The 14,681-nt window shown below is 39.9% G+C and overlaps 1 protein-coding gene across 12 annotated transcripts in view; it reads left to right on the top strand.

Moving 5' to 3' along the window:
• cacna1g (calcium channel, voltage-dependent, T type, alpha 1G subunit) overlaps nt 1–14,681 on the top strand; it is a 335,496-nt gene that overhangs the window by 188,709 nt on the left and 132,106 nt on the right. For all 12 annotated transcript variants that reach the window (XM_026177284.1, XM_026177281.1, XM_026177275.1 and 9 more), the window contains exons 6-9: nt 7,344–7,503; nt 11,304–11,598; nt 12,119–12,211; nt 12,668–13,535. In XM_026177284.1, the coding sequence (XP_026033069.1) occupies nt 7,344–7,503; nt 11,304–11,598; nt 12,119–12,211; nt 12,668–13,535 (1,416 nt within the window). The remainder of the gene's footprint in view (nt 1–7,343; nt 7,504–11,303; nt 11,599–12,118; nt 12,212–12,667; nt 13,536–14,681) is intronic.

Below are 14,681 nucleotides of genomic sequence, written 5' to 3'. Positions count from 1 at the left end.
ATTACAAAAGTACAGTTCTAAGCCCGTTCTCTTCATCGGGTTTCATTTTTTTCCACATGGACTCTGGCTATGAGTCTCATGACTCACTTACACAGAGGATTATTTTCATTTTGGGGACATGCAATCATCTCTGTCTGGAGTCGCTTACAGCGAGCTTGTTGCCGTCCACTCGGAGCAAATAAGAAGAGACGCAGGTGTATGCTGCCCCTCGACTCAGAAAGCCCATTAGTTCACAGTACACAGATTACAAAGCTGGCTGGGCCGGAGCTGGACCTGGACAGCAGAGCAGAGGAAGCAGACCTAATCTGCCTGCTAACAGATGGCTCCCCCGATCACACGCAGCAACCCGCCTGCCAGCCGTGTTGGAATGGAGTGGCTGCCCACGGCGAGGTTGGAGAGGGCACACAGGCGGAGGAGGAGATGATTGTTATTGAATATGAAATGTCGATCACTTGGAATGAGCACACTGTAGAGGTTGGGAGAGGCTTGGTGGATTGATTGTCTTACCTCGGACATAAACAGAGGTTCTTCTTAAGAGATTCATGCTCGCGTCTGTCACTGTTTAACAAGTTACTCTCATGAATGGCTCTGATCCAGACGATGTATTGTTTAATGCCCTGATTTATACTCCTCTCACAATAGCACTCTGCAAAACAAACTGTTGCCACTTCAAATACTTTATGTCGTCTTACTTCTGGCTAAATGGCTTCCTAACTGCCATCACGCCTGTTCCAAATACCAATCGCTCAAAGCTGACTTCTTTAATGTTCAGCCATTACAGGCGTACCAGCTCTGAGACTCTTCTGGTTTTGATCATACTCCGGACATATTTAGACTATATTTTAAAAAAAGAAAGAAAGAGAGAAAAGAAAAACCCTTCACATACCATACTTGAATAACATTAATATGTTTGCCGATGACTACAGCAATTCTAAGATGGTTAATGTGATGAATGTGTTGTAATGTGTTGCACTCTCACTGTATGTGAGAACCCAAAGTGCCCGAAGCTGCGGTTCCCTTCGTGACCACTTGAGGCTAGCTCTGAAAACAAGTCCCCAAATGTAATTTTCAAAGATACAGATAAAGTTTTCTTCATTTAAGTAGATTTTTTTTGTTACTGAAAATTGAGAACACATGCTTTCTAACTAGGTGCCAAAACATTGACTTCAAAATGCAGTGTTTAGAAACCAGTGACATCATGATGGTACGTCCTTCTTCTATGAACAGTCTTTTTGTCTTTTGGTGGTTTTTTCTCTCCAATTGAAATAACCAAGTTCACGTAGCTCTTTCATGACTCCAAGACAACATTTAGTTTCTTGGAAATAATGAGCCTCACTGTGAATGCAGCACAAGCATGTACAATTATACAATAGATTATATGAATATGCAAAAAGCAAAATAACAAACAAACAAAAGCACTGCTATATATTACATATTTAATCTATCATAACTGGTACTGCACGGGGTTCTGACAAATATAGCCACTTTATAGCTGGATGAATGCTTGGTTAGTAACGTCTATGTATCTTGTCATGTTAGCAATAACTGATTGATTAAAACTCACTACTAGACTAGTTTTGTTTCTACTCATTGAAGTTATTGACCCTTTTTAGCTAATATCACCTATCAGTCTCAGTGCAAAATGTTCAGTTGTAACTACATTACCTTTTCATACCTGTCCTGCTATGATGGGAACTGTATGGACTTCTAAAAAGATGATTACATAAACTCTGCTGGAACAGGACAACACCATTTGGACAACCTACCTGCAAATCTGCAGGACAATGTAATTTGAAGTAGTTAAGTAAATAATTGTAACAATGTTTTTATTTGTGTGCGCATGTGTGTGCTTTACAAACATATTTCCACATGATGACTCTAAATGTAAATGAGGGCATTTCAAAATGAACATATTAAATTTTTGTTTTTAACATTATTGATATTTATCTTCCAGCATTTTTCAATGTTGTAACCATTATACTTTCACACATTTATCCACTTCACAGAATCCCACGAAGGTCTGTTAAAATAATGATGATAACAAGTCTTGTGGGTGTGTAAGTCTGAGCTGTGTCAGTTATAGAAATCTCAGATGCAGATGTGTAGTACTGCTGCTCTGAATCACAGCATATGAAGCCCGTCATTGTCTGGACACTAATCCCAGCTGCTGTTGCTAACTCAGGCACAGCTAAGCAGCATCCTCACAGCTCAGCACATTACTCTCTGAGAGCGATCACATGAAGGAGTCGCTGCTTAATGTGCACTCTGTGTGTGTGTGTGTGTGTGTGTGTGTGTGTGTCTGCAATGACCAAACACAGGGAAACACGGGGTAGATTTACCTTTTGACTCGGGTCTCTCAGAGCGTATGGGCCCTCACACCTCTGAATGAATCCGTATATTTTCAGGCAGTTCAGGCAGTCGTGATGAAGGTGTCTCCCACCAAAGGGCAAGTGGCTACAAATGGCCACAGGCAGTGAGTCATGCCTTCATTTTTACATAACTCCCTGCACTGGATCGCTTCCCTTGAATCATGACAGGATGTTTCTCTTGTAAACAGCCCTGCAGAGCCGTATTTAATAACTTGCACGATGAGTGGAGCATCGCAGATAATTTCTTTACGCCTCTCATCTTGCGCCGTGATGGTAAATGCTATTTATGCTGCTACCGCGTCCAGTGTGTAATGTGGCAGCTATTACACAAACGGAACCGTGCTTTTCAAGTACCATTCAAGTTTCCAGGCTTTCTCTGCTGTCACTTTTCAATTTTAGCTGGATTTCACAGCTCCTGGATTTTTCTCCAGTGTCTGCGAAACACGCAAGTTATCCTGCAAATGTTCAGCACTGTCACTCATTCTCTTGTGCCTTACCTTTGCTCCTCTCCTCCCTTCATTTCTCCCCCTGCCTCTCTTGACGGGCTGTGGCTCATTTTGTTCTCCAGATCTGAGAAAGTCCGCAAACTCCTTCTTGGATTTCCTCCCATCTGTCAACACGGGAAAAAAAAAAAAATCTGTCAGTGTGCACCCGATTAAACAAAAAAAAACTGAAACGAAAAACAAACTCAGAGCTGAAGATATGAAAAGTTTCTGATGCAGTTTGCTGTGTCAGTCTCAGATGGCGCAGTCGTCTAAACATGAAAAGGATGAAATTTCGCCAACTTTAAAACAGGAATGGTAAATGCATGCACTTTCACTCCAGACCAGAGGAGATTTTAGTGGATATGGACACAAGCAAAGACTTTACTGTGTATTCTGACAGTGGATCTCCTCCAAATCACACTTTAAAGTATTCCTGATATATGTATATTTAAAAAAAGAACCATGAAGATGTCAAGGGAAACCCACTTTGATTCATTAGTTTGTTTTTCATTTCATCTCATATTCCTATTTTTTTTTTTGCTCCTAACACATCTGATGGGATTTTAACTTGGAAATTGCTCATTTTTTCTGATTACCCTTTAATATTTTGAAGTAGAGCCCAACTGATTTCTCAGCAGAGAAATATTCTAACTTTCTCAATATTATAACTTAATGTTAGCTGTTTGCCAATATACTGGTATCCACATTCATCACAGCTAATAAAGACAAATTTAAAAAGTAAAGCAGAGATGGAAGAAACACCCTTCAATCATGCTGTAAGTGTTGATGTTGACTAGTTTATCTGCTAGAGGAAAGTTTGGAAGTTTTGGAACGGCACAAACATAACAACCAGATCCGAGCAGGCAGAGTGTAAACAAGTAATGTGTTGTCTTGTAAACTGCATTGTCGTAGTATGTTATTAAGGACCCATAAATAACATCACATGATAGAACTGACAACCTGTCCAGGGTGTATCCCGCCTCTCACCCTCTGGTAGCTGGGATAGACTCCTGACAGCCTTCTCATCTCACTCGTCCGGTTCAGATTAAAACATTTATGTTTCAGGATCTTTACAAGTATTTCAAGCGAGCAGAGAAATTTGGAGAGTTCTTTGTGTTATTGCTGGGTTTTTACCTCACAATATAAAGCGCCTTGAGGCAACTGTTGTTGTTGTTTGGCGCTGTATAGATAAAATTTGAAATCAACTAACTGAATTATTTTGCTTTGATTTTTTTTTATCTGTATGGTCAGTTCTTAATGGTAAAACACTGCAGTTTTTTAAAGAAGGGAGATTCTTACATACCTAAAATTCACTATGAAAATATCACTGGCCCAAATTTTAAATGAGTTTGCTGAAATGTTGACATTTTATTAATTCATTACTTATTAAAGAACAAGATGGTTCATCATCCTGAAATGTCCTGAAAATTGGCACTAGTCTTTAAAAATTATAAAATGTTCTTACATTCATATATTTGGGGTTTTAAATACTTTTAGCATTGTAGACCAAAATAATGCTATTTTAATTTCTATGCACATTTAGATCACACAATGCAGCTGCATCCATGCCGTTTTGGATCAGACAACACTATAATCCACAGTCCAATTTACAAGGTGGCAATAATGTGCCAAAACTGATATAAAGCCAGCAGGACGCTATGCTGCTACCAGGAGGCTGAGTCAAATCCAAAATAAAATATTTGTGGTCATACGCAGGTGGCAAGTCAGTTTAGACAACAAGGCACGTGTGAAAACGAATACATGACAAAACCAAAGCACAATGCACAGGAAAAAAGGAAGATTATGTACAATTTGAATGAGGTATGGAAACTTTGGCTAGAAATGAATATTCTGATAATGACAAAGGGAAACTACAGCATTGTATACTTGAGAGAGTAAATAACTGATGGGATGCTGGTGTGGCCTGAAATTGAGGCAACATTAAAAAAGCACAAAGTGGAATCAAGGATCTGCAAAAAAACACAAAGTGATTAAAGTGATTAAACACAAAACTGTAATGGGAAATCTATCGTATCTATCTATCTATCTATCTATCGTATCTATCTATCTATCTATCTATCTATCTATCTATCTATCTATCTATCTATCTATCTATCTACCTACCTACCTACCTACCTACCTACCTACCTACCTACCTACCTACCAACCTACCTACCAACCAACCAACCAACCAACCTTGGTACAATTTCATTCAAAATGATACCAAAATGTTTTAAAAGTCTTAAAATTAGCATGTTTTTACAGGGTGTCTATAAGTAAACAAATTGTAACATTTTCTTTTATCAAATCCGCACCTGCCCTTTTGAAAGCATCCCCCAAATAAACTAATGAGCTCAGTGCCTTGGTTTCTTTTAATGGGACCAGATAACCCTTTGATTTCATATATCTCGTTTTCCCACCCTCTGCCTATTTCGTGCCCTTTCCATTGACTCAGTGTCCTTCCCTTCTGCCCTCTGTTCCTCAGTGCCATCAAATGAGTTCTGCCATTGCAATGGCAGGCTTCGATTCGGCCTATCCAATTACCCAGAAAACCCCTGATCAGGAAAATGATCCTCATTATTAACGCCTGACTCAAAAACACAGCCAGAGAAGGAGAGAGAGAGACAGAGAGATGGGCAGGCAGAGGTGGAACTAAAGACACAGAGGGGAAAAGGGGAAACCAAAGCAGTGTGATGGAGAATAGAGATTACACATTGGCAAAAACAAGAGAGAACTGAACAAGGTTAGGTAAGATAGATTAACAGATGGTTGGATAGTATACAGCTAGTGAGAAAATCAATGTGAAAATCAAATCAAAATCTGAGGGACAGAGCCAGAGTTAGCAGAGGGAGTGTGTAGGCGGTAGGAAGTGTGTGTGTTGTCAGAAACATGAGGGAACACTGTCCAGAGCAGACAGATTTAGAGATGTACTGTATGAAAGGCAATAAAGCAGGTCTTTTACTGTGGCTTTAATTCAGAACAAACTGTAGGAGTCCTGCTGGTACTTTCACAGACTGCTAACTACTTCCGCTTGACTCAGTACCATTGTGTCTTCTCCAAATATATTTTTAAACATTATTTTAAAAGGGTGTTGCTAAGCACACCAACACAGTGAAATGACAGGTTTCTAGTAACTACTAAGCATTTATGCCGTCCGGGGCTCTGACTGGGATGTCACTTTGGATTTTTGCTACACCAGTGTCATCGTGGACAGTTATAGCACTTACAGTACTTTTCAGCAGCAGAAACTTTGACATATTTCACTGATGATCAATACATGCTGTTGGTTTGCACCACTTCTAAATAGCATCTCGCTAAATTTGGAAAGACATTGTCACTGTCACATTGGCAATCTGGTGTTGGACCAATTAGGGCTTACTGTAGTGTGTATACACTATATATTAGTGTCTATAATGCCTAGTTAGTGTTTTATTAACAATCATCGGATACTACTGTGAACAGACGTTGTGTTCGAGTTGTACTGTGGGCCATGTAGTGATTAGATTCTGTCAAAAAAGCAAACATAAACAATGTGTGGAATAAAAAGGCAGTAGCTAGCTATGTGTCAAACTGCATGATGTTAATTTTGTTGAGCATAGAGTCAGTTCAGGCAGAACAAGATCAATCTGGCTCTGCTGATACCTTTGTATGGAAACTCTAACAAGAGTTATTGGCTGCTTTAGCTTGCCCAACATTGCTGTACACCTGCAAGCCTCTTTGCAACCCACCTCCATCCCAGTTCTTTATGTTTTTCACATCAAAAATGTGGAAAAAGCCTAAAAACTAAAACAAAAGCTATCGGTCCTGTCAGTGCAACATGCCATTTATAAGTCATTATTAGCAGTGCTTTATATATTAAAAAAATGGATGGGCAAAATTAAATTCTGCTATACATGGCGGTCTACAGTTGTTCATTTCAATTTCCTGAAAACCTTTTTACTGGCGAAAAATTTCATCCTGAGAAACTGACACACTGAATCATTTCTGTTTGTCAAGGGCCCCATATTGTTTACGAGTGACCCACAGCACTGTACTTCGTCTCCTAAAATGAATGACCGTGTTTTGACAGTCCTTTAATAAGCCCTGTTTTGGTAGTATAAAACATAAAGCGCAGAGCGGCTATATTTACTAGATTATGACATGTAACAGGCTGTTATTTCTGTGATTCATCATTTTTGTTTCATTTTCATTAAACTGAAAAAAGCTACTTCGGCATCTGCTGGAAAGTGTGTCATTTCATCAGATGAATAAAACACAAAATTTTGCACTTGTCCCTGCAGGTCTGTTAAAACAGGATTTATGCAGCATTTAGTGTGAATGGTACTTGTTTGACTAGGATATATGCAGCGATGAAAAACGTTCTGCAGTGCCTCTTTAACTGAAAGTGCTTGGATTCTCCATTCAAACAGACCTGATCCACACAATGCAGCTATATGGATCTACTGTGTGCTGCACAGATGTTTGACCTTTGCTTTGTCTCTTCTCTCAGGTATGCGTATCCTTGTGACCCTGCTGCTGGACACCTTGCCTATGCTGGGTAATGTACTGCTGCTGTGCTTCTTCGTCTTCTTCATATTTGGCATAGTGGGTGTCCAGCTGTGGTCTGGCCTGCTCAGAAACCGCTGCTTCGTCGAAGACAACTTCTCCTTGTGAGTACCATGCTTTCCATCTCTACTGTACTCATGTATGCATTGTCTATATTCAATTCAGTTCTATTTAATTCAGTTAAATTTCATTTATATAGCACAAAATCACAACAACGGTTCTCTCAAGGTGTTCGACACATTTGGTGCTTTCTTGTCCAAATTCCATTCAATGAAATTGTATTTATATAGTGCCAAATCACAGCAACAGTCGCTTAAAGGCATTTTGTGTTGTTAAGGAAAAGACTCTACAGTAATGCAGAGAAAACCAACAATCAAACAATTCCTGTATAGAGAACAATACCACAACCTGCATTAGATTTTACTTTACCTTCAGTGCCAAATAAGCCCTTTTAGCTAGCTAAAAATGGTAATGATATATCCTCCTTCTACAGGCTGAAAATTGTTCAACTACATGCAAAGATGAGACTATAGTGAGAACAAGAAGTGTAACTAATTGACTGCTAGTAGACTTTATGCAGCCACACTTGCATTAGCACAATTAAGAATTTAAACCACCAACTCTTATTATGCAAATGTCACAGTAGTAGTACAATTAATTGTTAAAAAATGAATAGTTTTGACCCAGACAAATAGCCAAGCTTTCTATTAAATCTTTAATAGACAGATCTCATTTTTCAATCTGCAAAATTAACATCAATAGACACTAAAATATTTAATATGAATATTTTAAATTGATCGAAACAAATCGTAAACGATACAGATTAATAATCAGTTATTTACAGGTTAATAATGGATATTTATACTCAACAAGAAAGAGCTATCAGTCGTCAGTATTCCCAACCTCTTATCTGTCTAGATTTGTAGAGAATGGAAGAAATGAGGTGAGTGTTGCTGATTTAAACCCTGTGGTTCATGTTAACCACTTTCTCTCAATAATTTAAAGGTCCACAAGCTGGAAGGATTTTTTTATGTATTTATTATTTTTCTTGAAAAGTGATGCTATTGCTGCAGCATAATTCTGCAGGAGATCGAAGTCAATCTGGGGAGTGAACTTTGACTGAGCACCCTAAACTACGCCAAAAGGTCTGTGATCACAGAGTCTCATCACATTGATGAATGGGATAGACAAGCCTGGGAATAATGAGAAAGACGTCATGTGAACCAGGCATATAGAACATGGAAACCAATGACTTATTCATATTCCCTGTATCTTCCTGCCCTCATCGTTCCCTCTCGATGTATAACTCCTCACAGCTATAATTGAAGTTCATGCATAATGGCTTTGCTATGCAGGCATTTTTTCCCTCTGTCTCTTTCTCGTTTTCTCATCATCATTGTCAATTTTTAGACATTCCTCTTGTACCTTGAAAATCATTATCATTGCAATAGAAAAATGGCACCTAAGCCGAGTCATTTTTTTAATGTCCAAAGTCATAAACATAACTGTTTTAATGCTTGCATCCATTTCTCTTGAATGCATATCACTGATACATATTTTAGTGCTTCGGCACAGGCTGTTAGCTTGGTTGACAGTAACTCTTTATTAGTATGATCGAGACTATTGAAGTGGACCCGTGCGTCATGTCAGGGTGTGATAAATCGACCGAACAACATACTGAGCTCATCAGAGCAATAAGTGCTCCTGTAGATCATCCCAAAGTGGGAAACAGATTTTAAGAATATATAAATAAGAGAGTGTGGATAAGTGGATATGTAGTCACACAAAACATGTGATGCTACAGTGCAATTAATAAAACTGAATGTGTGTTGACAGATGAGCCAGATACTACAGAGTCACCAGACACACACCAGTTATTCCAGACAGGCGAGTGTTCTGCAACAGATATGCCAAGATGTGTTATAGCAGGCAAATTCTCTTGTATATCCAACTCATCCAGTGCACACTGGGTTCTCCCTGGGTATTTGGCCCTGGATATTTCAAACACAATTAAAGCTAGCTTCACTGATTATTTACTCCAATCTGTTTGCATGAGTGTTAATCAGTGGAATCAGCTGCTGTAGTGTTTGCATGGATTTAAAACCTGCAGACTTTGGGATTTTGAAGTTGATCCACTTAAAATTGTGCTGGGTTTATAATAAAGTCCAAAAGGAACACCATTAGGAAAATTAGAAATGTCCCGCCAATTATGACAATAAATGCAGGCTGCAGTTGAATACATGTGAAAAAGACTATTTCCTGAGGAAAGACATCTCTGGACTTTTTTTTTTCTTGGAAACATTCAAGGTCACATATTTAACCTGAGATATTTCGTCAGGCTGTTTTGCAACATGCAGCTGCTCAAATTTATGCATTACTTTTAAGATGATAATTCTTTCGGAATCATTTATAATTTATATATATCTTATTTGCCTCACTTTTTGAGGTCCAGTCATTTAGTATGAGATTTTCTAACTTTTGAAAGAAGAAAAAAAACATGGTTTTACTCTTATTAATAAAAATAGTTGCATTTTTGACTAAAATATGTGATTCTTTCTAATTGCAGTACTTTTGTAGTATTGTTTCTACAACCCTATATGTCTGTCTATTTTATATATGATCGACCTGTCTTATCTTTTATTAGATTTAGTGTTAAGTTCAGATAAATGAATAATATTGGGTAACTTTAACATTCATGTAGACGCTGATGCTGACAGCCTTGACACAGATTCATTAAATTATTACACTTTATTGGGTTTTTTCAGAGTGAATATAACCCAACTCAGAGTGTAATTTAAACACATAATTGTAATTTAATTACACTGCACTGGGAAATACATTTAAATACAGTAGATAATACAATAGTCTTTCTGAAAGTGCTGTAACTGAGTTTATGGAAGCAATTCCTCCAGTGTTATTATCCTCAATGCTGTGTGCCAACACTTCTAAATTTGGACAAAACTGGGGTTATTGTACTCGGCCCTCTTAGAAACATGGCATCTGACCAGGTACTTACTCTCGATGGCATTACTTTAGCCTTCAGTAAACTTGAGGAAATCTGTTATGTTTGAGCAGGATATGTCCTTCAGTGCGCATGTTAAACAACTATGTAGGACTTCCTTTATTCATTTGCACATATATTTTAATCTAAAAAGAAATCTAGTTTCAGAGTGATGCTGAAAGACTAGTTGATGGATTTATCACTTTTAGGATGGACTATTGTAATTCATTATTATCGGGTCATTCTAAAGTCTCTCTAAGAACCATTTTGCTGATTCAGAATGCTGCAGTAAGAGTATTAACAGTGAGAGTAAAGGGTATATTCTGCCCATATTAGGAACATGGGCATCACTGACTCCCTGTTAAATCCAGAACAGACTTTGAAATCCTTCTCCTCATATACAAGGATTTGAATAATCAAGCCCCGTTGTATTTTAAAAAATCTAATAGTACCATAACATCCAAATTTGACACATCACTCTCAAATTGTAGGGTTTCTTGTGGTTTGCTTATTTATAGTTTATAGTTAGGGCTGGATCAGATGTACATATCCTAGTTATGCTGCAAAGCCTGAATGCTTCTCATCACTGTTTCTTTTTCACTCAGCTCTTTTTGCTCTCCATATACTTATAAATCACTATTGCATATAGAAGTTTAACCAACATTAGTGATTATTAAAATATGCTCTCTTGTCTTTCCCTTCATTCCCAACTGGTTGCACCAGATAGCTGCAGCTCCCTGACCCTGATTCTGGATTATTTAATTGCTGGGGTTTTGTTGGGGTCTGTCTGATGTTGCGGGGTCTTTTGGCCAACTCACTGCCATTTTAATTTAGTCCTGATTTTTCTGTGAGTTAATGCAATCTGAAGTCCATACTAATATTTCCCCTTCTTCCTCATGCAAGCCCTCTGTCTTTGGAGCTGGGAAAGTACTACCACACTGAAAACGACGACGAGAACCCCTTCATCTGCTCTCAACCCCGAGACAACGGCATGAGGGACTGTAGCTCGATTCCCAAGCTGTATGAGGAGGGGGGCCTGGAGTGCACCCTGGATATTGACTCTTATAACAGCACTGACAACACCACCTGCGTCAACTGGAACCAGTATTATACCAACTGCTCTGCTGGTCTGATCAACCCCTTCAAGGGAGCCATCAACTTTGATAACATCTGCTATGCTTGGATCGCCATCTTTCAGGTAGGACAAATGGTCGGATTTGAAGATACCAAAATAGTTTTTCTGCAGTGGCAACATACAGTACGATTTGGCCCATGCACAATCCTGTAATCCAAAATGGAGATGAAGAGGGAGAAATGGAGCCTAATTACCCCTGGGCTAGTCTATCAGAGAAAGAGGGCTTAGAGGATTAGCAGGTCACCAACATCGCACAATCAGACTGCAGCTTATTTTTTCCACACCATTTCTTTGCTATCTTCACATCATCTGAATAACATTTTGTTAGAGTATTCAGTCATAGTTGTCTTGCTGGGGGACGGGTATTTTTAGAGAGCCAGACTGAAGATGTTCAGCCTGCATGGGGTAAAACAAACAACATAAATGTTGGAGGATTACTCTTATGCTGAGTCCTGGTTTTTATAGCACTGGGAAATATGTCCTCTTTCAATTTCTATTTTTAAATTCCATTCTTTATTTGGTTTCTTCTTTCAATTTTTTTTTTTATGTTTGTATGTACTTAACTCCTGGTGTTCATTTTTAGGTGATTACCCTGGAAGGCTGGGTGGACATCATGTACTTTGTGATGGATGCTCACTCCTTCTACAACTTCATCTACTTCATCCTGCTCATCATTGTAAGTATATCTGCACACGACTGAAGAAGAGGGTCAACTGGGGGTGTGAGCATCCACCGATCATGTGTGAATGTAGGCTGTACACAAGATGGACATAAATACTGTGATATGACCCAATGGTTTAAGCCTCAATATTAAAATTTTTGCAGCTGCTAGCATATTTGGACAAGAGGGTGGGGTGCTAAGATATTAGCTAATGGTTACCAAGCTTGGTAATCTCTATCCACAAACTGTACAAGTGTAGACAGATGCTAAGTAACATAGTATGTAACATAACTGAAAAAGCCCCAACAGCATAACATTAAGTAGAGGTCCAGCTGAATTATTCAGATTAGCAGAGCTAATTGCTAATGCTAACAACTACCTGGGTCAACACATCTTTCAAACAACGTTCTCTCTGTAGTCTTCATTCTTCAGACCTCAGTAACAATATCATCTCTCTTTCTTTCCCCTTAGATTGGCTCGTTCTTCATGATCAACCTGTGCCTGGTGGTCATTGCCACTCAGTTCTCAGAGACCAAGCAGAGGGAGAGCCAGCTGATGAAGGAACAACGAGTGCGCTTCATGTCCAACGCCAGCACTCTGGCATCCCTATCCGAGCCAGGCTCCTGCTATGACGAGCTCCTCAAGTACTTGGTTCACATCATCCGCAAGGGGGCCAAGCAAGTGGCCCATATCTGCAGGCTCTTGGCCCGTCGTGCTGGGCTCCACATTGCTGCCTCGCCCCCAGCCACAGATATCCAACGCAGCCACAGCCAGAGGAGAAGGAGAAAGACCTCCAGGCAGGGGTCTGTGTCAGTTCACCACATAATGCATCATCATCACCAGCACCACCACCACTACCATCTAGGGAATGGTAGTGTGAGGGGAGGAGGGAGCACCAGATGTTTGGACAGTAGGGAGGCAGAAGGTGGGGCTCATAACAACAACGGGGGAACTCTCATAGCAAACACTGGAAGTGGGCATCTTGCCGTGGCGCTACCCTCTTCAGTGACAGCAGCAACTTCTGATATGAACCTTGCGATTTTGTCCAGTCCTGCTGCTGATTCATCCTCAGTTTGCAGCATTTTCAACACCAACTCTGGATTTGCTCCAGGCTTCTTCTCCTTGGCTCCGGCTCCCAAGTCCAGGGCCATTAAGAGGAACTCTGTGCCCTTTGCTGCTCCAGGCCCTAAGAACTACCCCACCCTTCAAGCTCGGGCTCTCGCCGAGTCTAGAAGAGGGAGCATTGCAGCTAGCACCCTGACGAACATCAACCTTAATATTCCACCAATGCCCCAGGACAGAAGGCCATCGAGTCTGGTAGACCCGCTCAGTCCAACAGGTAGACACACAATGAGGCAGCAGATGCAGATACATTTTTGTGTGTTAGCTGAGCTGAATAGGAGAAAAAAATAGAATATCCACAGGTTTAGATTTACTTGAGTGAGCTACCCTGATATATGACTGGCTGACCAAGTACAAGTGATTAGATTTGATATGATTTAATTTTCCAATTAATTTACTCGTGGATAATCTTCTCACTCTTATTTTGACAGTTTAGTTACTGCTAACTGCTTAACCCAGGTGCTTCATGTGTTTTCCCTACAACCTGGCTCACTGGACAGGTTGCTATTGTGGCGGTCCGTGATGCCACTCAGCTGATATCCACAGAGAGTTGATATGATCCCAAGGTCTCACACGGTTGAACTAAACCATCATGTTTTGCAGCTGGTAAATGGTAGCCCTTCTGCTCTGCACCCTCTGAGTTCGGCATGGCTGCACACAAACCAGTTGTCGACGTGCAGGTTGTATTTAGAGAGGCCATCCTGTTTGCAGTGGTCCTCCAGACCAGAACAAAGTCTACAATTGCCAGCTGTAGGCCATGATAGTGAAGTTGGAGTATGTCTGGCTATGGATAAGATCCCTTTTGGGGTAGCAGCTGAACGATTTGGAGGACAACAGTAACCTGGCCGGGGAGCCAGCTGGCAGAGAAAACATGAAAGGCCAGGACTAGCAAGCAAGTGAACAAAATAAGAGTCAGGGAATGGTCCAGCAGTAAATCGATCACAGATGACATTGTTTTCTCAGACAGATAGAAAGAATTCAAAATATGCTAAAATTAATCATCACATACTGTAGTTGGGGTGCCATTCATATACCTGGAAAGCCTGCCCGAGAAGACTCTTTGTGTGGGAAACACTGCTATCTCATTTACTCAGCCCATGCTAATTTCCATATTGGTGTTGAAGGAAATGATGTAACACACCAGTGGTTGTGTTCCTTTAACTACAATCATGTATTTGGCGCTGTGCAGTATTGATTTGTTCTGACTAAGCCTCGAGCTACAACACTGTCCAGAAAGAGATTTTTGCTCTTTTCATGACAAGCAGATAGAGTGCTAATTAGAGTCAATAAATGTTAATGCCTCATGTCCAGCCAACTTTTTTTGCCTCTTGGTCAACTTTTAAAAAATGTCTTAGGCCAAACA

Source organism: Astatotilapia calliptera, chromosome 8, assembly GCF_900246225.1.
Source record: "Astatotilapia calliptera chromosome 8, fAstCal1.2, whole genome shotgun sequence".
NCBI lineage: Eukaryota > Metazoa > Chordata > Actinopteri > Cichliformes > Cichlidae > Astatotilapia > Astatotilapia calliptera.
This window is presented reverse-complemented; position numbering and strand designations above follow the sequence as displayed.